Consider the following 26,221-nt stretch of genomic DNA (forward strand, 5'->3'; position numbering starts at 1 on the left):
TGCTAATGGACTTTTATTACGCAAGTTAGCCAATTGTTCTTTTGTTGTACATAGATCCTTTTAATATCGTTTGAGGCTCAGCTCAGGTATTTTAATTTTTTTATGTTCTTTATCCGATTACTCGATTATTCGAACTAACTAGTTTATCGATTAATCGACTACTAAAATAATCGATAGCCGCAGCCCTACTCTGTCAGGCATATTTTAGTTCATTTATACATACTCTTGAGATTCGTGCTTCTATCTCGACGCATGCACATTAGAACTGAAAATGTGAGGACTAATGAGCGACACAGGGATATACGTGCATGTCATTTAGAGTTAAAAAAAAAACAAACAAAAAAATTGCCCCCATGTGTCCGTTCAAACTGTGACAAACATCATGTATGTATGTTTGCAACACCTGACGGGGAAGTGCTGAAAGTCACTTTTTAAATTCGATGCACAAGCTGATTTGATGCATGGTCAATGTTGGCGATCTGTTGCTAATTGTTCAGACTAATGCTTACCTATTGTTTGTTTTTAACATTCCAGTGTTTTATGACAAGCTACTAGGTGACTATTATATTAGAAGCTAATTGAAATCTCTTTTGCCCTTGCTGCAAACTGGTGACTCATTAATAGACATGATTTGTTGTCTTTTTTTAATTTTTTAATTTTTTTATTTTTTTTTTTTTTTTTAAGTTTCACTGTCAGTTTGCCACTGATGCTTGCATTTTCTCTTCACAATTAGAAGGCTAAACGAAATTGTTTTGTGTGGCACTATGAGTCAGTTGAGGTTAGGCTTTCCAGGTGAATCTGAAAGTTTATGTAAGTTTAAAATTATTTCGTGGCACTTTTTTTTTTAATAAATGAAAGGGACCCACACTATATATAGATATACAATGCTGTGTAAGTGAAATGGAATGATTTTAACATTATTATGCACTTATTTTTAATATTTCAAAAAAATGCAATACCACAATGAATTGGGGGTGGAATTGTAATTCTTACTTAAATCTTAATTTGACAAGAATATACCGGACTGGATCAAATTGTGGAGGAATGTGGCCTGTGGACTAAAATGAGTTTGACACCTCTGCTTCTAACACACATGTTGGGTCGTAACTCTCTGTGCCTCACTCTTCATTCAGTTTAATGATCTGCGGTCGCGCTCAACCGCAATGCCAAAAGTAACAAAAGCTGACGCACGCGTTTAGCGCTCCATTACACTTGTAACCTGAGCTATCTTTGTGTATTTGAGGTGACTGTTAATTTTGTTGATATTAGACCCATAAATGTGGAAAATTTATTTTACTCTTTAATCTCCAGTATTTGGTTTTCTTTTCTTTACAGGCTTCGTGAAGTGTCAGAGAAACTCAACAAATATAGTTTCATTAGGTGAGTTCATGTTGTAACTTCAAAGTATTTGATTAATTCCTGTCAATTATGGTTTAACCATGTTTTTATTATTTTTTTTGTGAATCGATATAGTCATCCGCATCTTAGCCTATTGGAGCAGGCCACGCTGAAACAGTGTGTTGTTGGGCCCAACCATGCTGGGTTTCTTCTTGAGGTAATATTCGTTTACTCCTTTACCAGATATTGGATCCAAGCATACAATTAGTCTCACAGTTAAGACATGGAATATATGATTTAGCTAAACGAATGTTTGCCAATAAATTATTGATTTGCTTTTGTCTGTTTTACCATTTGAAGTTGTTTAGTGTAATAGCAGTAATACATTAATTCCTCGAGTATACAGTAATTGTAGTGTGGCTCTCCAAGATTACCATTAAAACATATTTGTGCTCTCCCAATTTGCATGTATCCATGCTAAAATAAAATGAGGGACAGTATTTGTTAGTAATGTGTTTATTTTTTTTTTCTCCAGATTTTCAAAATGAATAGTTCTTTTTGGGGGATTTAACTCTCATTTCAATTTTCCAAACCCTTCACTCTGAACTCCAAGCTGGACAGTTTAAAATGTCCTTGAAATTGAAACTATTTGAGCGATCTTGTTGATATTTGCAGAAGTTTAGGTGAGCATTCGGTATACTGGTCCTTCTCCAAAAATTAGCATATTGTGATAAAGTTCATTATTTTCTGTAATGTACTGATAAACATTAGACTTTCATATATTTTAGACACAACTGAAGTAGTTCAAGCCTTTATTGTTTTAATATTGATGATTTTGGCAAAAAACTCAAGAAAAAAACAAAAATTCCTATCTAAAAAAATTAACATATCATGAAAAGGTACTCTAAAGAAGCTACTAACCTAATCATCTGAATAAACAAATTAACTCAACCCCCCCGAAAGATGGCTGAGGCTTTTAAAAACTCCTAGCCTGGTTCATTGCTCAAAACCGCAATCATGGGCTAGACTGCCGACCTGACTGCTGTCCAGAAGGCCATCATTGACACCCTCAAGCAAGAGGCTAAGACACAGAAAGAAATTTCTGAGGAAATAGGCTGTTCCCAGAGTGCTGTATTAAGGCACCTCAGTGGGAAGTCTGTGGGAAGGAAAAAGTGTGGCAGGGAGGTGGTGACGCGGGAAGAGGTGACCGCACCCTGAGAAAGATTGTGGAGAAGGGCCGATTCCCGACCTTTGGGGACCTGCAGAAACAGTGGACTGAGTCTGGAGTAGAAACATCCAGAGCCACCGTGCACAAGCGTTTGCTGGAAATGGGCTAGAGGTGCCGCATTCCCCAGGTCAAGCCACTTTTGAACCTGAAGCAGCGGCAGAAGCGCCTGACCTGGGCTACAGAGAAGCAACACTGAACTGTTGCTCAGTAGTCCAAAGTACTTTTTTCTGATGAAAGCAAATTTTGCATGTGATTCGGAAATCACGGTGCCAGAGTTTGGACGAGGAGACTGGGGAGAAAGAAATGCCAAAATGCCTGAAGTCCAGTGTCAAGTACCCACAGTCAGTGATGGTCTGGGGTGCCATGTCAGCTGCTGGTGTTGGTCTACTGTGTTTTATCAAGGGCAGGGTCAATGCAGCTAGCTATCAGGAGATTTTGGAGCACTTCATGCTTCCATCTGCTGAAAAGCTCTGTGGAGATGAAGATTTCATTTTTCAGCGCGACCTGGCCCCTGCTCACAGTGCCAAAACCACTGGTAAATGGTTTATACTGACCATGGCATTACTCGGTTCAGTTGGCCTGCCAACTCTCCTGACTTGGACCCCATAGAGAATCTGGGATATTGTGAAGAGAAAGTTGAGAGACACCAGACCAACACTGTGGATGAGCTTAAGGCTGCTATCGAAGCATCCTGGGCCTCAATAACACCTCAGCAGTGCCACAGGCTGATTGCCTCCATGCCACGCCGCATTGAAGCAGTCATTTCTGCAAAAGGATTCCCGACCAAGTATTGAGTGCATAGCTCATATAATTAATTGAACATTGACTTGTTTTGTATTAAAAAAAACACTTTTTTGTATTGGTCGGATGAAATATGCTGATTTTTTTGGGGATAGGGATTTTTGTTTTTTCTTGACTTTTTTGCCAAAATAATCGATATTAAAACAATAAAAGGCTTGAACTACTTCAGTTGTGTGTAATGAATCTAAAACATTTGAAAGTTTAATGCTTATCTGTACATTACAGAAAATAATGAACTTTATCACAATGTGCTAATTTTTTGAGAAGGACTAGTATATGTCAACATACGTTTTGATGGCCTTTGGTTTTATTTTTTTGGCGCATTATACCACAATCGTTTTTAGCACAAATGCACATTATACTTCAGAAATTACAGTAAATACTTCTTTATTTGTAATTTAAGTAGGCTTAAAATTTTGAACATCTCATGTTGCTGAAATTATTCTGATTTATACTTAAACCACAGAGCAAGGTATTAATTTGTTGATCTAAAACCGATAATGTAACCCTTTTAAAGGGCAATTCATTACATAAGAATTTTATACTATAACCTAGCTTCCATATTTATCAAATTAAACTTTATGACCATTTTAGGATGGACGAGTATGTAGAATCAGCTTTGCTGTCCAGCCTGATCGTCTGGAGCTTAGTAAACCTGATGGCACTGATGGGTGAGTTTTGTTGTTGTTTTAAATCATAATGTGTCCCAGCAACTCCAGCCACATTTGGGTTGGAAAAATAGATTTCGTGTGTATTTTTAAATTTCTGCAATTTGACTGACTCTGACTCAAGATTTGGTCCCTTTATTTTGTTTAGAAACATTATCTTGGCACCAATCTCCCATTCCCAAAGCTGCTAATCTTACAGTGGAATTGTTTTATTAATCACTTATCCTTATTTTATCGCTTTGGCTTTTTCAGCCTCTGTGCATGTGCCAACAGCTGTTTTCTGTACCTACTTAATATGGAATAATGCTAATAATTCTGTATCTCTGGTCGTTGGTAAATGACAATAAGAAAGTCTTTGTCAACTTGTTGGTAGATTGAGTTAGGCTGTGTTGTTTTTACTTTGACATGCAATTAATTATAATCAGTTACTAAAATATTGATTTAGTTTCAGATGTGCCACTCTTTATTTGACTTATAAGAGCCAATTGTCCTACTTGTCTTTGGTTGCCCTCTGTGAGTTTATTATACATTTACCATGTTATTTCTGTGCAAATTCTGTCACTTGTTATTTTCTATCCAATGCATAGAATTCAGACAATGTGCCCATTTAAAAAAACAACAACACGTGAATGAACATGAAAAGGCATCACACTTATTTATATATAGGCGAAAGCAGCCCCAGCCCTAAAACTCCCAAGAACTTTGGAAAACGTCTTGAAGGCGGAATGAGTTGCAGCCAATTCTGATTCCCAAGGGTGTTGCCATGCTATTCTCCAACATATATTTGAGTAATTTAATACTAGAGAACCTGAACCGAGTGGTATCTTTTGCCACATACCTGGGCCAAGTTGACTTTTTCACCCAGGTATTAAGGAATTGATGGTCCTGTGTGGGACATGTTTAGGTTTGTAACTGATCTCCCATCTTTTGTTTCCAGTTCAAAGTTGAGCACTGGTTCAGGGACAGGAAGGAGCTCCAGGCCAGGCAGGACTAGTGATCCGCCCTGGTTCCTGTCTGGTTCTGACACACTGGGCAGACTGGCAGGCAACACCCTTGGGTAAGTTCTGACAGGGATGACACAGTCAAACGGGCCAGTACAGTTACAGTTTATGGAGAATAGCTATTTGCTAGATTGCCACCAAATATGACGGCACACAATAACATGACACACAATTTTATACGGCATTCAGTGCTGTGTAGTCATTTGCGAAAATAAGCTTTTCACCCATTTTGCAGTGTGTCTTGTAAGTGGTAATTCATGGGTTGATGCTTACTTATCTCACTGAATGACTTCAGATCCAGAGTAAGACTGAGAGCACTTGAAACAGTCTCTTCCGCCTGTAACTATTTGCTGTCATATGTCATTTTAACTGTGTTGTAATAGTAACTCTATTCTGGCTCTTGGCCAGGGCTCCTTTGAAAATTTTCCTGGAAGACTAATGTTTTTAAAATGAAATCTAAAGCCTGGTCTCCTAAACTCCAGTGTATTTAGAATTTTGAAATAAATCAACCTAGGAAATATGCTAAAAACGGTTATAGTGCAATCATACACTCTCTTTTATATTAGAAAAAAACTTCTTTTACTGATGCGTTTATTTGTCAGGCATATTTGACCTTGAATCTCGTTTTGTTGCATAGGAGCCGCTGGAGCTCTGGTGTAAATGGAGGCAGTGGCGGAAGTGGAAGTGCTGGTGGAGCAGGAGGGGGCGGCACAGGAGGGGGCACCAGTGGCAGTGGAGCGAGTGGAGGAGGAGGAGGAGGAGGAGGTGGTGGTGGTGGAAGTAGCAACACTTCAGGCAGATCATCATCAACAGCAGCTCGCGACTCCCGTCGGCAGACCAGGGTGATCCGGACAGGAAGAGACCGGGGATCAGGTCTTCTTGGTAGCCAGCCTCAACCAGTCATACCAGCCTCAGTCATCCCAGAAGAACTTATATCCCAGGTACAATTGAGCTTTGATAATGGAATTTATTGCCGATGGTGACATGTATACCTGAGGCTAATCTGTTAGAGGACATCTGTGTAAAGAAGATAACATGGTAACATTAACTGAGCATTCAGTCGCTGGCCACTTTCGGTCAAAACTTTTTTTTACCAAATCTTTAGTGCATAATTTCCATGGTATAATAACCTAGAGGAAAAATATTGCAGTATCACAGTGTCAAGATTAAAGCTCTAAGATGTATTATTTTGAATAATTGTGGTCAAACAAAAATTATTTACAGAAAAATACGTTAAAAAAACATTTAAACGATAATACAGAATATTTGGTGCAATAAAGTATTCCATACAGGGTTGTAATTAATTAATGAATATGAAAGTTGTTAAATTGCAATTTCACATCAATGGTAACTAGAGGCGTGCGAAATTTCCAATTCTTAGAATATTCGTGATTCGGCCATGAAAGATTCGAGGACGATTCACAGACATCCAAACTCCGATTATTTAATTATACCAGGTAAAGCGGAAATAAAACACAGTCAGCGCGGTGTATATATGGAACTAGATGTGAAATGACGGACGACGGTGGCGGCACCATTAGAACATGTATAGAGCGACTGTCATATTGCAAACTCATTAAATCCAGTGGTACGCCATACCCTTCGGATATGGATCCAGTTTTGGAGATTCTTTAACTACAAACTATTCTCTCTCCTGAGTCCGATTGCCGCCAACCACTTTTTCATTCCCTCTTCCTCTGATTATAACTTTAGGATATGGCATGATAAGGGTATCAAGTCGTTTGCCGACATGTTTCAAGAGGGACAGTTTGTTTCATTTGCCCAACTGACTGAGAAATATAACCTGCCCAAGACCCACTTTTTTCGTTATCTGCAAGTCAGGCATGATGTCAGCTCCAATGTGCCCAATTTTCCTTTACTACCCAGCGCCAATCCTATCGACCGTTTTCTTTCCTTTGATCCACTTCCTAAAGGTGCGCTGTCGAAACTCTATAAATATATCTCCTTGTCAGTGGGTTCAGCGACTGAGAAGGTAAGAGTGGCTTGGGAACAGGATTTGGGGCACATCCCTGATAATCTGTGGGATTCCATACTGTCTTCTATACATAAATCATCAATCTGTGCTAGGCACTGCCTTCTCCAGTTTAAGGTGGTGCATAGAGCTCACATGTCCAAAGCTAAGCTTTCCAGTTTTTATCCGAACATAACATCTACCTGTGATAAATGCAAATTGGGGGAAGCTACATTGATACACATGTACTGGCTGTGCCCCAAATTGCAGAAATTCTGGTACTATGTTTTCCAAACTCTGTCCACAATAATAAATAAGAATATTAGCATCAATCCTATCCTTGCTCTGTTTGGTATGTTTGGTGAAGATAATGGTCACTGGTCCCTCAAAGAATACCGTTTGGTCACTTTTGCCCTGCTTTTGGCCAGACGCACAATTTTATTAAGATGGAAGGGTACTGCCCTGCCAACGCTTGACCAATGACTTCGTGACGTGATGTCTTGCCTCAAATTAGAAATGCTGCGCCTCTCCATGGCTAAGTCAAGGAGAAGTTTTCATATGACGTGGGACCCTTTTCTGGATTATTTCCACAACACTCAAACAAAGCATAAATCTACGCCTAGATCTATGGTATGCGCTAGGCCTAGATGTGCGGAGATGGCCCTCGAGTCGCTGTAAAGGCCAAGATATTTACATATACATACAGGTACATTAATACAACAGCCTTGATTTGTGATGCACTGCGAGTATCCCACTATTGCAATGTATGGTTTGCCTAAAAAATATAACTACACAGGACAGTTGGGGTTGTGGGTGGGTGGGTGGGTTTGTGTTTCGTTTATTTTATATTTTGTTGTACATTTCCATGACTATTTTGTTTGTAATTTTCCATTTGTCTATATACATTTGAATAAAAATATTTGAAAGAGAGAACATGTATAGAGAACTAGATGCGAAATGACAGACTTGCCGGCGTTAGTAAACAGCCATGACCTTAAAGCAGTGGACTTCTCTGGAAGGCTCTGTTGTAGCGAAACAAAAAATTTTTTTTTTCTAAAAATACTCCTAAACCGGCAGAATCTTGAGATGAATCCATCTTTAAATGATGAAACAGTTTTAAAACTTTTTTTGGTGCATTAATCATCGATTTATAATCGAATCGTAGCCTCTAAATCGTAATCGAATCGTTAGGTGCCCAAAGATTCCCACCTCTAATGGTAACCTATTTTTGGAAAGTAAGTGTTCTCTTTGGGGGTGGGGGTGCTACCTGATACCTGCTGGCAGCATGTTGGTTAACTCTGCTCTACAGAGGAAAAAATGTTTTATCAATAAAAAAATGTACATACATCCATCTTCTGAACTGTTGATCTTCACGAGGGTTGCAGGGGTGCTGAAGCGTATCCCAGCTAACAACTGGTACAGTACACCCTGAACTGGTTGCCACCCAGTCACAGGGAACATGGCGACAAACAAGGATTTTACACGCCCACTCACACCTACGGACAAGTTGGAGTGTTCAATCAGCCTACCATGCATGTTTTTGGGATGTGGGAGGAAACTGGAGAAAACTCAAGCAGGCACTGGGAGAACATGCAAACTCCATACAGGGAGGCCAGGGCCGGGATTGAATCACCAATCTCAGAACTGTGAGGCTGATGTGCTAATCACTCTGCCACCATAACTATTAAGAATTGAATTTGGAGAAAACATAACTCAAAATGTTCTTAAAACATGTACAGGCAAAAGGCTTGTCTGTAGTTAAGATAATAGATTTCACATATAAATGAAGCCAGGTGCGTAATGCGCACTTTGAGCCAATTGGGGCGGCCGTTATCGCTTGTTGGAATTTTTGCGTCCGTGCCATTTGAGAAACATTGTTGTCAATGGAGCGTGTACTTTGTAGTAGCTATAAATTCGTCAATTATGAAATGGCTTGTTTTCATAAATGTCAGCGACGCAGTAAATTTACTGCATACTTAAAAACAGATTTTTTAAACATTCCACTGGATCATAGCCAAGTTAATACAGCAGGCTGCACTGTTCAGACTCAAAAAATAGATGTTACGGTATGGCAAGTTTCTGTTGTATCTGATATTTTGACTTTTAAATCGATTATCGGCCCGTGACTAATTGGAACACAGTGTAATGATCAAATGTGCTCTAAAGTTGAAAATTGATACATACTACTTGTACTATAACCATGGATTTGACATTATTATTTCATACCTCTTATTCTTAGGCCCAAGTGGTCCTTCAGGGTAAATCTAGGAGTGTGATCATTCGGGAACTCCAGAGAACCAACCTGGATGTCAACTTGGCTGTCAACAACCTGCTGAGCAGAGATGATGAAGATGGAGATGATGGTGATGACACAGCCAGCGAGTCCTACCTCCCTGGAGGTATGTCCTTCAATCAAAAACAAGCGGTTTTATTTGTGCTGATGTCTGTTATGCTGCATTGTTATATCTGGGAATCAAGTCTTGATAGATTGCTCTTTTAGTAAAATTTTAAAGTATGGCGACTATTTTGTTGTGAAAATTATTTTACCCCCCAGTATTTTTTTTTTCCCCAAGCAGAGGACCTGATGTCCTTGCTGGATGCAGACATTCACTCAGCCCATCCCAGCGTGATTATTGATGCAGATGCAATGTTCTCCGAGGACATAAGTTACTTTGGATACCCCTCTTTTCGACGATCCTCTCTGTCCCGCCTAGGATCGTCCCGAGGTACGTTTTTAATATACTTACACTACAACATCGTTACACAAACTGTGATAAAAACTGTGTTTGAAATCAACTAATTAGAAATGAAAATCAAACGAGTAGGGATTTAGGCAAAAGTACACAAAATGATAGGACTGCAGCTGCGCCATATTGTACTGTCCAAGATATATACAATAAGTCATCAGGAATAAAAAAAAGCTACCTTAATTTTAATGCTTGGTACCACCAAAGCAGGGTCTGACTTCAAGCCTTTCTAATTTGTGACCTGAGGTGTCAGAATAGTTATTGGTCAAGCCATACAATATGATATGCTTCTGTATGTAACGGTTCAAACATAATGAGATGTCTTAGCATTACGGCGCAGTTCTTACTGATACAATCTAAAAATTAGGACTGAAAAGGAAGAATGGAAGGCTAGGTGATAATGGCAACATAAATGTAAGTCTGAAAACATGCAAAATGTTTTGCATAGCTAATGCTAATATAATTCAGAGATATATTGTGCAGATCTCAAAATGAAGTCACCCTTGTAAAACCAAACAATAATACGAATAGTTAATGTGCCATATTACAGCAAGGATGGAGTAACTGTTCAAGGTCTTTTATTATTTTTAAACAAGATTGTGTTAAATTTATATCAGCTGCACCGATTACAATTTTCTGGCCAATCACTGATTTTTGAAAAGCCTGAGCTGCCGATCTTGATTTTAGATTATACTAATTTTTTCATAAATATAAGCATGCAATATTAACATGCCAATCAATCTCATTAACGTTAATTAATTAAACATTACTGAGGGAAAAAAAGGCTTTTTAAATGCACGTCCAGTAGTTCTCCCAAAAAATATTTTTTTGCATCTTAAGACCTATTAGAGCTGGAACAGTTTGAATGTGAGCTTTCACTAAACAGGTAATATGACTGAATGCACTCACAAAGAAAGCCAACGTAACGACGCCATATAGGGGCTGCAAAGCAATTGCCACGCAGTGACTATATGGAGCGACAATACAAATTTCACTGCTTCCCTCATTAACGTAACAAAGAGAGGCAGAAAATACGATAAAGAAAAATATCATGTTGGGGTCGCGAAAGTATGAAAATACCCTACAAGTCCACTTAATATGGTTATTTTATTGACCACCAATCTCCGCAACCAAATGCTAGTGGGATAATATGGCTTACTGACTCTAGATGCAATCAGCGGACAAGATCAGTTATATTTTTAGTGATTGACCGATCCCTGACCCTCTCCCCAAATTTATGAAATGAGCCCCCATCGATCGGTTATTAGATTATAATGTTTCCATTTAACATTGTAAAAAAACAAACAAGGCAGCAGGTGATGAAGTGCTGAAAGCATAGCTGGAGCACTCGATTTGCTTTATAAGAAGACTGGAGTGAACTGCCTTAAAAATGTGGATGTTGTCACTTGCACGTTAACATTCTGTGTACGTAACTCCAACATCCTAAATTGAGACAAATGTTTTGAGAACATATTGATACATTATGACACTCCAGGTGTATTTTTGAATACTCTGGTATTTCACTTGTCTTCCACCAACTGTTTTTCATCGCCCGATACCCGAAAAGTGCCGAGTGGGACAAATTAGACAAAATATGCCATACTGATATATAAAGCCGCTGGTCTCTGAGTGGAGAGCTTGCTCTGTTTTTGTTTACTGGTTACATTCGTCTGTACAACTCTGCAGAGAAACCATCAAATATTTTACATTCTTAAATCATTCCTGTCGATTGATCAATCAAGGAATAATTCCACAACACTCTTGACAGGAAACTTGATGGTGTAGTCAAAGCGCTTTTATTGTGCTTCATAGCAGAATCTGCAGCAGATTAATGTAATACTTCCTTCAAATTCTAAAGAAATAATGCATTCATAATTTTATCAAAATATAGAATTCATTGGGTTTAAGAGAACCAAAAATCCTAAAAACAAAACAAAACCCCCAACACAAATGTAGTCTACCTTAGCCTATTTATAAATTGACATTTGTTTTCCTCTGTGCCAACAACCGATCATCAGGTGTTCACAGAAAACCTCACCTAATTTGCCTTTTGTTTTTTTGTAGCCAGACGTTAGTATCACACTGAAACATTTACAGTTGAAACTACGAATGTCAGCATACCGGTAGATATTTTTTGGGGAAAGCTTTATTTATATTTCTTCTCTATTTGCTTTGTTTACTGTATTTCAGATTTAGCCATAGAACTCCGCATGCTGAGTTGTGCTCCCCCTTTTTCTGTCCACATCCCAGCTTGTACTGCAGTTGTTTATTTTTGTGTGCCATGCTACACAAACAAGACATGTAATATTATTTTTTATTAAATTCATGAATTTTGCTGCCTGCAAGCTGATATTAAAGCAGATTTTTTTTTGTTACTCATATTGCGATATTTCTTAAATAATTGTGACCATATTTTTTTCATTTGCCCACCAAACGTATATACAGTGTATCACAAAAGTGGGTACACCCCTCGCATTTCTGCAGATATTCAAGTATATCTTTTCATGGGACAACACTCAGGTGACTTGACGTTCCGCTCTGAGACCCCCAATTTGGTCAAATTTCAAAATTGTCCTATATGCGTGTGTGATACATCATTGGAAAGCTTAAAATCTCAATTTTCTGGGGGAAGAAAAACTTAGAACAGGACGGCATTTAAAAAAATAAAAAATAAATAAATAAACCACAAAATTCTAACTGGAGGCGAGAGCATGCGAGAGCATAATTAAAGACGCCATGATTTTAACGAGATATTATCGCGTACTTACGGTACCTCTTTTTGATCCAAAAACTCCATGTAGCATGTATCACAGAGTGTCGAGACACAGCTATGAATGGCCACAGCTGGATTTTTGGGAGATTTTATGGGTGAAACGTAATATAACAAGGTTCGCGATGCAGAAATTGCAGACATCAAGGAGTGGTCGAGATTTTCTTTTTCATATATTTACCCTTTTAAGCGTTTTTTTTTTTGTTTTTTTTTTCTTCTTTGTATGGATCAATTATTTATCATTTAAAATATTAGGGAAAATGCGATGGGGGGAAAAAAATACAATTAAGTGATAGTTATGAGGTAGAGATCCTTGACTTATTTACTTTTTTTTTTTCATTGTGACGTAATTTGTTTAAAAGTTTAAAATATGCGAGTGAATAATTTTTTTAAAGTTGTCTAATATTTAGTTTAAAAATAACACATCAATTAATGATTCTAAGCTAAAAATGACAGATTTCAAATAATAAATATAATTCTTTTTATGGCTGGGTTGAAATAAAAGGGGTTGCGCGACGTCTGTAAAAGGGGGTCTCCAGGGTAATACGGACTAATTAAGAATAGTTCGGGGGCTTAATGCGCCATGATTCTGCTATGGCAGCATATAGACATTTTGTTCTATCAAACACAACAGTTTTTTTTTTTTTTTTTTTTTTTGCTTAATTGGCTTAAAATATAGCAGTTTATTTTGAAGAGCAGAAACTGCTTTTTCAGCTTTGTCTGTGTTTTCCGCCATATGTATACCGGTGTGTATATATATATATATATATATTTTTTTTTTTTTTTTTTAAATGGCCAGGGCGTAAACATCTTCCCTTCAGCATACCCTGCTTGGTTTTTAATGTGAATTTTGGGTATTAAACATTACACATTGGTTGGTGATATATGGTGCATGGCTGCAGTACAAAATGAGCTCTCTGAGAAAGGCCCACTATGCCTGCCTGTCTTAAAAAGAAATTTTCAAGGCTATCAAATCTATCCTAGAAATGTCACTTTTTTTTTTTTTTAAATGCTGAGTCCATTCTGGCTCAATTGCATGTTTTCTCTGTCAATCCCCTTCTAATACTGGCATTTTAACATAAGAGCGTGCAAAATGACTCACCTACAGTATCAGTTTTAAAATTTCTACCCAACCCTTAGCCCGGGAATTTTGATTTGCTATACAGTGATTCAAAAGATTCGAGAAGATGAATAGTATTCTATAGTAAACTAAACTATGTTGACGGGTCTTTCCCAGAGAGTGGCTTACTTCTATCCCACTGGTGTGACCTTATTGCATACCAGTTCTCCTTCTTCCCTTAGAGCGCGACTCTGAGCTTTTGCGTGAGCGGGAGTCTGTGTTGAGATTACGTGAGCGCCGCTGGCTCGACGGGGCTTCGTTTGATGCAGAGCGAGGATCTACAAGCCGTGATGGAGAACCCTGCTTGGACAAGAAGAACATCCCAATCCAGAGTCCTGTGTCCCTTGGAGAGGAGCTTCAGTGGTGGCCTGACAAGGTAGGTGGAGTACATAGAGCTAGTTGCTCTGGTCCCATAATAAACTATAATAGACAATGTAACTATAATAGAGCAAGGCCCTGTCCACACAAACAAAATCCATTTTTCAAGAATAATCTAAGGACATCCATTATGGTAGAACCAAGCAAAACATTATTTCCCCCCAGAATCTGTTTTATGTTAAAAACGGCATTCTAATTGGTGTTGCATTTAACATACAACAGGTCTGAAGCAGGGATGTAAATGTAATGTGTCTAAAACAGAAAAGGGATTTTTTTGTGTATCCGAGCCTACTGGCCCAAGTACGTTTAGATAAAATTACAGTTTGAACAAAATCAACTTATTTTTTGTTAATGACAGGTTTTTGCGCTGATGCCCTGAAGGCATTTTTACTGATTGGAGAAAATTTGAAAGCAATTTCAAATTTGAGGTCATAAAATGTACAGTGTTACCTCTACTTTTGAACGTCTCTACAAACGGAATTGTCAAGTTACGACACGCCTCATCGGGAAAGTATTGCCTCTGATCATGAAAGACATTTCAAGATAAGAGAGGAAAACTACAGTACTGTAAGAGATACATATTTACCTTCTGCTTGTAAGTGTCACACTATTAGATCCTCCTGCCTTATTGGTCATAATCTTTCCCATCATGCTTCAGTAACATGATTCTGCTCTCCCATTGACCTATTGCCGATGACGTTTCAATATGTGTGTTGCAGTATGTACGTGTACAGGCGCGACATTGTTGTTATAGCGGGCTCAACGTCTTCTCCAAAAGAGCACAAGTCTCCTCGTGATTTTGTCTCACGAAGTTTTTTTTTTTTTTTTTTTTTTAAAGTCCACACACAGTTCGTTACATTAGTATCACATTAGAGCACAGGTCTTCTGGCATTTTTGTGTCAAGAACAGTAAGATAGGTGATGGGCACCATTATGAAGATATATTTTTCTATTTTCCTTCGCGTTATGTTCTATTATCTACTTCAAGTGTTAATGGTTAGGTTAGGTATATGGAATGATTCAAATATGTTTGGCTGTTGTTTTATTCCGGTTTTACCCCGATTCTAAAATTTAATGTGGCGTTTCAGTAGTGCTTGGAAGAGATTAGGGCATTTACATGGAAAATGCGTCTTGTAAGTAGAGGTGCCACTGTAGTTAAATATTGATATTTGTGTTGCACCGATACCGATACCTGGCTGTGCAGTATCGGCCGATACCGATACCACCCCGTTTATATATAATATATATATATAAAAATTTCCCCAAAGAGCTACATAATTGGATGTGAAATCATTGCTATCAAGGCTTTGTCAGGCTGTTGCTTACCTTTGCAAAATAGGAAAAAGACTAGTACAAAGTATAATACTAGCCCAACAGTAAGAAAGTAAAAATAAGTTCATAATAATAAACTCTGAATGAACTGAGTAAACTTTTTTAAACCTCTCAAAGGCCAAACAGTGCAACTTTCCTGAAATTATTGTCACATTCTGCTGCTGGTTAGATTGTGTTTTGTTGCTGGGCTGTTAGTGGGGGCGTTCCTGACGTCGCACCTGAATCCAATGCAGGCTCATCAACGCAGCATTTAAGCACGGGTGAGCTCAGAGAAGGCTGCCGAGATATTTGCTTTGCTGATCGCCATTTGACATCTCACACTATAGTTTCGCTACATTTGCTTGTTACGCCCCTGCATTGGTTTTTTTCTGTTAGTGTGCTGCACTCGTTTGTAACCTCTACCCTGTGCAGGTATTTGAGTGTTTTTATTTTGGCTTTTTGGCTCGCTGCCTATCGTCTTGGTGAACCTTCGAGTTTGTAGTATTGAGCTTCGTCGACCTGCTGTCACGGACTCCCTTTGTTATTTCTACTATCCCGCGATCGCGTGTTATTTTCTGTTTGCAATCATTAAACCCTTGTACGTATCCCCCGCTTGTTGTCCGCTTCGAGGTCCAACCTTGTTTCCGCATTTGCGGACGCTAACAATTATAAGTAATAATAATTGACCACAGCATCCCGTCTCTCTATTAGCCTCCTTTTTTCGGGAGGGGGGCAGTCCCTTATTTCTATTTCTGAAAGGTGGCAACCCTACTTTGGAAACAGTTCCCAAATTACTGCAGCATTTCTTTAAGTAAAAGACAAAGTAAAGTTGACGTAGTGAACTGACCAGAGATTGTTGCACGGGTTCAGCGCCCTTCCTCTGGATAGCAGTCCTGCTCTTGCAGGCTCAAACTCGTTGTGTTCGTTCACGTTTCGTCTTGAAATGTTTTATCAGGTTCGAGGTATTGAAACTGGCCGATTTAACTCCACATCTCGAAACTTTCAGGCCGCAAATCTTGCATGCAGCCATTGATTTTAATTGACGGGATTTCTATTTTGAAATATTTCCCGACCGCCGCCATGTCGGCGCCGCCAAGCGGCCTTGTCATTGGTCAGGAGTGGCTATTGGCCCGTTCTCATTGGTCTGGAGCAGGCCAATAGCGATAGCTGCTTGGTGTTCACGTGTCATCACACAACACAGAGACAGCGTGTAGTGAGCGCCAGGAGCAAAAAAAAAAGGCTGCGGTCAAATGTTATAATAATGGACCGGTAAATGGTATCGGCACCGTCTTTGTTGGTATTCGCCGATACCGATACCACCATTTCGGGCTGGATCGGCGCCCCCTGCCGATACTAGTATCGGTATCGGTGCATCTTTAATGGATATGAAACAAAATAACTGTTTACGTCCAGATTGCCCCTACAGTTTTGCAGATTTTCCATAATTTATTTATTTTCTGCAAATTGACACATCTCATTTTTCCTTCAGGACGGCGTGAAGTTTGTCAGTATTGGGGCCATGTTCTCTGAGTTGGTGGCTGTCAGCTCCAAAGGTGAACTATATCAGTGGAAGTGGAGTGAACCAGAACCATACAGGAATGCCCAGGTGATAAATTGAACATGACTATAAAATGTATTTTAGGCCTGCAGCTATCGATTATTTTAATAGTCGATTAATCGATGAACTAGTTTGTTCGAATAATAGAGTAACCGGATAAGTGACATGAAAAATCAAAACCTGAGTTGGGCCTCAAACAAAAACTTAGCTTATGTTGGTCTGAACAGGGAGCAGCTGTATTCAGCCATGTGGAAAAAAAAAATAATAAATGAGGATCTATGTACAGCAAAAGGACAATTAGCTAACTTTCATAGCAAAAGTCCGCTAGCTTAAATGCTATAAAATGCTAACTTTTTTTTTTTTTTTTAACAAATGGTTCAGACACATATTCCCGCAAACAACGGCTAAATATACTTATAAACTAAATTACGAATGCATTTAAAACAAGCTCAAACAAAAACTTTGCTCATGTTGGTCTTAACAGGGAGCACCTGGATTCACCCATGTGAAATGAGGCAGACCAGAGGGCAGTGTATCCACCCAAATCAATAAAACTAAATGCAAACACTTTCAAAATAAACCATCACAACGCCACTTTTATTAAACGATTACTCGAAGAAGCTAAATTGAATTTGAATCTTTTTTTCTAATCGAATACTCGAGTTAATCGATGAATTGTTGCAGCACTAATGTGTTTTATTCAATTTAGTCACAAGGAAAATAAAGCTGTTAACTAATTTGTTAAACCATTTGTTGTGACACAGCTAAAGGTTATTTGAAAAGTGCTGCTTTCATAAAAGATGGAGTGTTACCAGAATGCATATCAGAACATGGAACGCATAACAATAATTAGCAATTTCAGTTAGTCTTACTCGCCTGTGGGATCATGTCAACAAGTTCCCCTGAGGTAGGACTAACATCTAAAGCCCGTCGCACATGGCTTTGCACCATCAGTGCAGTGTACGATGGCTCCTGAGAACTAATGGCCCTGTTCCTCGCACAACAAGAGCAGTTGGCACTGATGCGAAAAATAAGAAGGCCTCTTAATCACGTGATCATTAAAGATAGTGACCTCCGAGTATATAGAACGCATGCGCAGTGCATACGTGCAATACGTACTTGTCGACAACAACGTAACGACATCTGGCTCAAAAAAATACGTCTGCACACAAGGCAAGGATGGTGAAATACCTAGCGCTGATAATCTGAATTTGTGTTTGTGTTATTGCCAAAACATAACTTGACTCATGTCATCCCATTTTTGTTGCTTCAACAATTCCGCCAAAGGTTTTATTGGATTTATCTGTCATTATAGTATTTCTTTTGAATTGTGCAAAACATGTCTGGTACTGTGCCGCTTCTGTTTACATTCCTTTCATAATCTAGCAGTATTGGATGCATTTCACATTTGTGATAGGTTGGTTAGCGTTTATATTAAGATAAAATTAATAGTTGAAGGGGGAAAAACTCTTATGGTTTTCATCGAATAATTGAAAATGTAATAAGGTTTGTATATCTTTACATAAAGTGGCCCACATCAGGATAGATCTTTTTGCCAAGTATGTACGTGTTGAGTAGTGGTATAGTACAAAATATTTGCCGCAGTTTATAATTGATCGACAATGAAATATTTTACAGAAGGTAGTGCCTCTGTGCTAGAGTTGTCTCAGTAACCCCTTATAGCCTAATCTGTTTTGTGATTTAGTCACGTTTACACTGTGTGATTTCTTTAGCGTCATTGAGAACTGCTGTCTCATTACGGTCATTTGTCCTCTTAGAATCCTTCCATTCATCATCCTCGTGTGTCCTTCCTGGGGTTGGCCAATGAAAGGATCACCTTATTGTCAGCCAATAGCATCAGAGCCACTGTAGCAACAGAGACCAACAAGGTATTTAGCTTTTTATCCCATGGACATGTATGATTTACGGTCCACAACTGCACACTTCTCTCGTCTGTGCATATCTATTTGATCATTTATGATTCCTGTGCGTTGTATAGGTGGCAACTTGGGTTGATGACACACTAAACACAGTAGCTGCAAAGCTGGAGCACACTGCTCAAGCTTTCCCTGAACTTCAGGGGGAACGAATGGTGTCCCTCTACTGCTGTGCACTCTACACCTGTGCACAATTAGAGAACAGCCTCTACTGGTGGTAAGAAGAACTTACACTTAATACACATACGGTTACATTAAATGTTTTCTTTTTAAAATAGCATTAAAAATTGGTCGTGTAAACTTTTTTTTGCAGCCACATGTATAAAATAGATGGACCGATTATCGGCCAGGCCGATTATTGGCGCCAATATTCGGAAATTTGACGTATATCGATATCACCCTTTTTTTTTTTTCTCTCTCCGATCGGCCGATATAAAAAAAAAAAAAGATTTGAAACTGGGTTATTTTGGCTGAGGTGCGGCCACGCCTCTCTTGCCTGCTGTCTCCTGCACTAGTATTCAATAGGTGTGTAGCATCTTAGGCACCCCACAATTCGATTCGATTACGATTCAGGGTGCTACGATTCCATTATTAAACGATGATCACGGTATTGAAGATGATCACAGTTACCACGATTTCGATGCATCGTACATTACTAATTAATAAAGTAACCAAACAAATTCATGTCCATTATTTACAATATTGTAATGATTCAACAGGAACGATGGAAACATGCCCATAGAAGAACCCTTTTTTATACGAGAAAGTCCAAAAACATTTACTATTTTAAAGGCAGTACATCTTTCTCAACATGCCCATACAACACTTAGCTGATCTTGAGATACTCTTTTTCACAAGAAGGTGCAAAAACGTTAGTTGTTTCAAAGGCAGTACTTATTTCTTTCAACAATACAATAACATTTACACTGATGGAATGAATTCCACATTTTCTGTAAACGGTGTCTTTAGAAATAAGACCATAACCAATATACTTTGTTTTCACAGATTTCTGGACTATTTCGCATGTTTGTAGTATTACCGCTGTACTTAATCCTGGTTTTAAACGTTATGCATCAGTACAAGAGGGTTCGTGTACTCACCTCTGATTGACGACATGGGACTTGGCAAAACACGAGGGACTTTTTCCAATTAACACGACTTGAACCTACTGCTGGACTGCTGAAAGACAAGGAGCAACGAACCATCTCTCTTCCCCTCTTGTTCTAAAAAATAACTTGCGCACAGAAGCGCGACCGCCGGGTCCCTGTTTTTCTCATACACAAATTTATTTTCCAGTCATTTGAAAAGAAGTAAATCTCTCGCTCAGTAACCGGCAGCATCCATCATAATGTTGTGCGTGCGTCCGTTAAAGGTGTCTGGGCGGCAGACGTGTCCTGAATTTCGTTCCGTTACGAGCAGCTGTCATAAAGTTATTAGGAATAATCGTCGTTTTTGAAGCTTTATCAATCGTAATCGAATTGTCACGTGTCGAATCGTGATGCTCTAATAGTCGATTTTTTTTGGAACTTCCTTAGTATTCACCCCGTCCTCTGATTGGTTAAATGGTAAATGGAGTTAAGCTTGTATTGCGCCTTTTCACCTTTTTAAGGCCCTCAAAGTGCTTCACACTGTATCCTCATCTACCCTACTGGTGACACAGCACCAGGACCAATGTGGGGTTTACCATCTTGCTCAAGGATACTTAGAGGAGATCATCAGGGCTTTCTTTTCTGTGTAAATAATTCAGAGAGCTATCTGTTTAACCTTTTGTTCAACTTTATCAGAGATGTTTGTGAGTCTAGGAAATTCAGGCACTTCTGGAGCTATTATTTTCTATTTATGTGTTTGAATAAACATGCTTTAGGCATTTCAATGAATTTCAGTGTTTGTATAATTAAATCTTTTTTTACGCCAACTTTTACAATTTTACTGCAAACATATCGGCTCAAACAATCGGTTTCGCTCCCTCAAACTACTAATGATCAGTATTTGTATCGGTCCTGAAAAACCTATATCTGTCGATCTCTAGTTTAAAACCACAGACATTATATATGACACAAATATCTGACATTATTTCAACATGTCATTCTGACTTCATTGTAATGGATTTGAAATGAAAAATGCATGCATATCTGTCGTCTGTCATCTATCTGCAGGGGTGTGGTGCCTTTTAGTCAACGGAAGAAAATGCTTGAAAAGGCCAGAGCCAAGAATAAAAAGCCAAAGTCAAGTGCTGGCATTTCCTCAATACCCAACATCACAGTGGGAACCCAAGTAAGAGCGATCTGTTTTTGGGATTTATGTCATGACTCAGCTGCAGTCCACAGAATTGCTCATACTAGAAAATGTTAAGTGGTATATTCTAGTTCAGTTTGTTATAGTAAGCCCAGTTTTGATCGCAAGTAAGGATGCAACAATACTCGGTTTTATATTAAACCGTTCGATACGCCCTCTTCGATTCAATATGCAAAAACATTCGATCCAATTGAAAAAGCTCCCAAAATGTATTTTTCGAACTTTTTATTGTGGTCTCTCACGCTATAATGTCCGGCGCATCTTTGCCTTGTTAAAAAAAGCTTTGAGAAGGCTCCTCCCTGCTGGTAGCCACCGTCCTCTCCTCCCCCAAACTGCCTAAAGTGCGGGAGCCGTGGTGCACGAGGATCATTGCTCGTGAGGAAAGACTGAAGCTTAATGAGGCCGCTTGCTGGCTTCAACGTACAGATCCGTTGTGTGACAGCATTTGGGGTTTGCTGTTACGCTATCCCCACTTGTGCATATTTAACAAAGACTGTCTTTACGGATATGTACAGCAATGCCCGCCAATATATTGTTGCCGACTTGGCTGCTACGACTAGCCTCTGTTTGACACCAGACAGCTTAACACCCTGGGACACAGAGAGCTAACTCACGGTTAGATGATGAACAATGAGTGGCAAATTAAGAGCGGTGTACTTCAAACTCGTCCTGTTTATGAAAGTCGATTGTCAAAGGCTCGTGTTTTGCAGTAATGAGCAGACGTGATTTCTGTGGCGTCAACTTTTTTAATGCCCTGAGAATACTCGCGCGCACACACTAGATATAATCAAATAGCAACCTAGATGTGCTACGTTAGATCCCCCCATGCCATTGGCTGCGTGAGCCCAGAGTGATATTGGTACGCCTAGTCCATATACTACATCGATGAATTAAAAACAGCCATGACTGAATGGAAGTTAAGCAGGCCAAAACAATCCATACCAGTGACAATAGATAAAGCTGCAAATATTGTTAATTCAGTATGTGACACAGATGGACTTGGACCACAAATAGGATGTTTTGCTCATGTGGTAATGAACAGTGTGCCCTGCCTCACTTTACAAACAGTAAAGACTGTTCTCAGCACTTTTATACAAAATTTCTTCAGATCAGTAAGAAGCAAGCACACAAATATTATTCACTAAAATGCATGTTTACTGTATATGATGGCATTGTTATTTTTGTATTTTGTATTTTTTCGTAAAAAAACTAATTGTAAAATAGCACTTTTTTTTAGTTTCGGAGCATTAAATGTATTGAATCGAATCAAAAATCGTTTCCCTTATAATGAAAATCGTACCGAACCTTGACTTAACTGTATCGTTGCATCCCTAATCGCAAGGGAAGGTTTTTCTTTTTTTTTTTTTTTTTTTTGTCAGGCAAGTTTTGTGTTCTTTTCACATTCTGTTTTTCATCCAAACAGTCAGCAAACTGCAATGTATCTAGTGCTCAACCCTTTGGGCACTGTATCTATGGTCAGAACCCCAACGGAGTTCTAAAAAGTAGTACATTTATTTTTTGATAATGGAAGTGCAAAAAATTGTGCAGGTCACTTTAGTGAAACTGGGCCATTGCTTTAGCATACTGATTGTTGGATCCTTGGCATTTTTATACATTTTAACATATTTCCATAGGTATGCCTGAGGAATAATCCACTCTACCATGCTGGAGCAGTGGCCTTTTCAGTTAATGCAGGGATTCCCAAAGTGGGCGTTTTGTTGGAGTCTGTGTGGAATATGAATGACAGCTGCAGGTTTCAGCTGCGTTCGCCAGAGAGCCTAAAGAACATGGAGAAGACCACTAAAACCCAAGAAACCAAGTTAGTTTCTTTGTACACCCTATCCCATCTATCATATTAAATATATAAATAAAACAAATCAGTCAGCTCTATTAAGTCAAAATGTTATTATACTCATTAGGACAGAAAGCAAGCCGGAGTTGGTGAAGACTGAGATGGGTCCTCCTCCTTCTCCAGCTTCTACATGCAGTGATACCTCCTCCATTGCTAGCAGTGCTTCCCTGCCATACAGTATGTCTTTCTCTTGACCTGTACTTTTCTCGCACTGTCATGTTTTGGCTTTTCTCCTTCCGGCTTCAGCATTGGTCTATCACTCAATGTGCTCTCATTACACCAAAGACTAAACAGATGGCAGTTATACGCAAGTTGTTTTTTCCCCCCAACTCCACAGATGGATCTTTATATATTTTTTTTCCTGCAGTGTTCAACGAGCCTGACCAAGAATAGAATTCCTGTGGTTAATGGACTCTTCCCTCAAATTGATTAGAATTGTCCATGTTAATAATTAACCATGAATATACAGTACAGCAAACTGATGCAAAGACAAAAGTATCGTTACTTAAAAAGGAAAAAAAAAAAAAAAAAAAAACGTGGTACCGACTTTTCTCACTGGGGTTGGGGTTGGCCTGGGGGTATACCAGCATGGTACATGTATCACTATGTACTAGGGGTGTAACGGTAAACTAAAATGAAATTCTTTTCTTTTGTACAAAAAGGCAGGATTTTTTTTTTTTTTTTTAAATATTCAAAAATAAATATATGGCACCCATTGGGTTCAAATACATTAAACTGAGTTTTGAAATTGAAAAATATATCTAAGATTGTAAAAACGTTACAATAAGATAAATAAGCAAAACTTAACTTTAGCAGCAACAGCTGGAACATAAACATGACAAGTTACTATTCAAACTTAGTTTTTTACTTGTCCACGTATCCACTTAGCCAGGTATCCACATTTTTTGCCTAAAGCACAGATCTGGTTACAGTGATATCAATCTGATTTTATTACATGTAGATGTCAAAAAGTCATTGTCAGATGGTGCCGTGGACGCGTTTCTTGCAGCGTACACAATCTCTGTGGAGCAATATTGCCACACAACTTTCGATTCATCCACTTTCCTTTGTCCATTGCAGGCATGAAAATCAGTCACCTTTCGCCGAAATTCCTTTTTGAAAAATATGATTGGCAATGAATATTATAAATATTATATATATAGTATACTATAATAATAATGTTATTTTTTTTAAAGAATTGTTTTGAATAATGTTGGAAAGGTGAAGTCAGTGTTCTGAATCTGTTTACATTCCATTCTTTTGCACTAGTAAATGCTATCAACATTTGACCTCATTGTTTATGTGTGATTGTTATTTACATGTTTATTTGTACTTTAGTAGTGTTCCAAAATGTTTTTGTGAATGAATAAAAAAAAAATTAATAGCTAAATTAGTAAAAAAAAAAAAAAAAAAAAAAAAAAAACTTTTTTTTTTTTTTTTCCCCCTTTAGTCGATTTTTATTTTTATTAATCGTAAAAATAGTCGGCTTACTAATCGGGAGAAAATTTGTCGTTTGGGACAGCCCTACCGGAACATATTTCCTCCACACCCTTCTAACCTTTTTAACCCTTGACCCATTTTCATGCCTGGTCCATTGGTAACTTTAACAGGGAAGCCAAAATGTGCTTCACCGCGCTAGCACCAGCAGAAGTGTCTCCGGCCGGCCGTTGCTCAAGGCAGCTGGCCCAACAGGAGACAGAAGTTAAGGAGGAGGGTCTTCTAGTTCAGGCTTCTGGCTTGCTGTTTTTCATGATGCCATTTGTCACGCCTGCAAGCTATTTGCGTATACCCTTCTTGGTCAATCGTGTCCGTCACTTAAGGCCTCGTGCGGAATCTCCTGGGCCTTTGGTTCGCATGGAGCGCTTAGCTCACTGTAGTAATAAATTTTATTAGGAAAAAATCTATAAAACAACCAAACTGTGAAGTGAACCAAAATGAATATGATACACTAAAACTGCTGTACTTCAATAAATATTTTAAGCTTGGGAATCTTTAAAAAAAATAAAATAAAAAATAAAATCTCCGCTTAGTGATTTGATTAAATTTGCTAGCTCGTGGTGTCTTAGTTCGGGAGCAAGGGTTGCTTATGAACAGAACCTTTGTGAATTGCAGGATACGTTGATCAGTGACACACGCACTTTGGGCCGTAAGCTGTATTCACAGCACAGACCGAAGTAACCCAATCCTGATTTATTTTTGTTGCCTTTATACGGCTCAAGTGAGATACTATAATGCAAATATTTTAAAATCCGATCTAAGCCACTTTTTAATGTAGATTTAAAGTCGATATAGGCCACATTTTGCATGTTTGGCTGCAGCCTAAACTGTCTAGTACGTCAAATTGGAATTCAGGCGACCGTTGTTGACATGAATTAGTTTAGCAGTGTTTGAAATGGGATGGGTGAATTTTGAAAATAAAAATAAATCAATAGGTTCTCTATTTCAGTGTTTCGGTTTTCAGTCTTGGCCTTCTTCATTTCTGCTATTGTTTTCGGCCAAGAATTTACATTTCGGTGTGCCACGCACATGGCCACCTCAACTTGTTCAGCTCCAATTTGTCACCATTAACGTGCTTCCTTTTCTCACCTCCGTTACATTTGGATGTTGAAATGAAGGTCTTGATAAAATAAAAGTTGTAGTGGTTGACCTAATTTCCCCTTTGGAACTTAAGTCCACTTCATGCTAGCTAGCGGAACTCGCGTGATAAAGGTCCGGCGGTAGAGAAGCCGTAAGGCTGTGTCCCACTTGTCAGCATGACTTCCTGAAATGTTGCTACCTCAGCGCTTCCAAATTTAAACAGCGAGGGTTGTCAAACATTCTAGTTGCGCAAGAAAACCACAGCTTTGCTCATTTAATAAGAGGGATAACTGCTGCGTAAAGGCAGAAACGTGAAGTTCCATCTGGTTTCACACAAACCCTTCAATATATAAATTTGGATGAGCAGGAAGCGGTTTGAAGCCCCTCCTATAGAGTCCTAAAGCTCAGGGAAAAAATGAAGAAAACTCATTTATCAAGGCTTCCTCCATTGTTATGCCATACCATACATTCTTCCGCTTCATCCAGTCGTAGGGACAGGAGCTTTAAAAGGGAAGCCCATACGACCCTCTCCTCAGCGACTTCATCCGTAGACAAGCTCTTTCCAAAAATAGCACTATGTGCACTTTTAAATGCTGCACCTTAAAGAAACTGAGAATAGAAGTAAATAATGTACCACACGCATTGGCAGTTACAATACAAAAGAGTACT

General features: G+C 38.7%; 1 protein-coding gene across 8 annotated transcripts in view; it reads left to right on the top strand.

The window, feature by feature from the left end:
• Positions 1 to 26,221, top strand: part of ubr5 (ubiquitin protein ligase E3 component n-recognin 5) — a 90,066-nt gene that overhangs the window by 8,255 nt on the left and 55,590 nt on the right. For 5 of the 8 annotated variants that reach the window (XM_057833752.1, XM_057833753.1, XM_057833754.1 and 2 more), the window contains exons 2-15: positions 1,336 to 1,380; positions 1,474 to 1,555; positions 3,962 to 4,038; positions 4,973 to 5,092; positions 5,674 to 5,977; positions 9,248 to 9,407; positions 9,582 to 9,734; positions 13,810 to 14,021; positions 16,823 to 16,939; positions 18,670 to 18,780; positions 18,891 to 19,045; positions 20,985 to 21,102; positions 22,758 to 22,942; positions 23,043 to 23,152. In XM_057833752.1, the coding sequence (XP_057689735.1) occupies positions 1,336 to 1,380; positions 1,474 to 1,555; positions 3,962 to 4,038; positions 4,973 to 5,092; positions 5,674 to 5,977; positions 9,248 to 9,407; positions 9,582 to 9,734; positions 13,810 to 14,021; positions 16,823 to 16,939; positions 18,670 to 18,780; positions 18,891 to 19,045; positions 20,985 to 21,102; positions 22,758 to 22,942; positions 23,043 to 23,152 (1,949 nt within the window). The remainder of the gene's footprint in view (positions 1 to 1,335; positions 1,381 to 1,473; positions 1,556 to 3,961; positions 4,039 to 4,972; positions 5,093 to 5,673; positions 5,978 to 9,247; positions 9,408 to 9,581; positions 9,735 to 13,809; positions 14,022 to 16,822; positions 16,940 to 18,669; positions 18,781 to 18,890; positions 19,046 to 20,984; positions 21,103 to 22,757; positions 22,943 to 23,042; positions 23,153 to 26,221) is intronic. The other 3 variants (XM_057833757.1, XM_057833759.1, XM_057833760.1) reach the window with 1 other exon arrangement.

This window comes from Corythoichthys intestinalis, chromosome 4 (genome assembly GCF_030265065.1).
Source record: "Corythoichthys intestinalis isolate RoL2023-P3 chromosome 4, ASM3026506v1, whole genome shotgun sequence".
NCBI classification, from domain to species: domain Eukaryota; kingdom Metazoa; phylum Chordata; class Actinopteri; order Syngnathiformes; family Syngnathidae; genus Corythoichthys; species Corythoichthys intestinalis.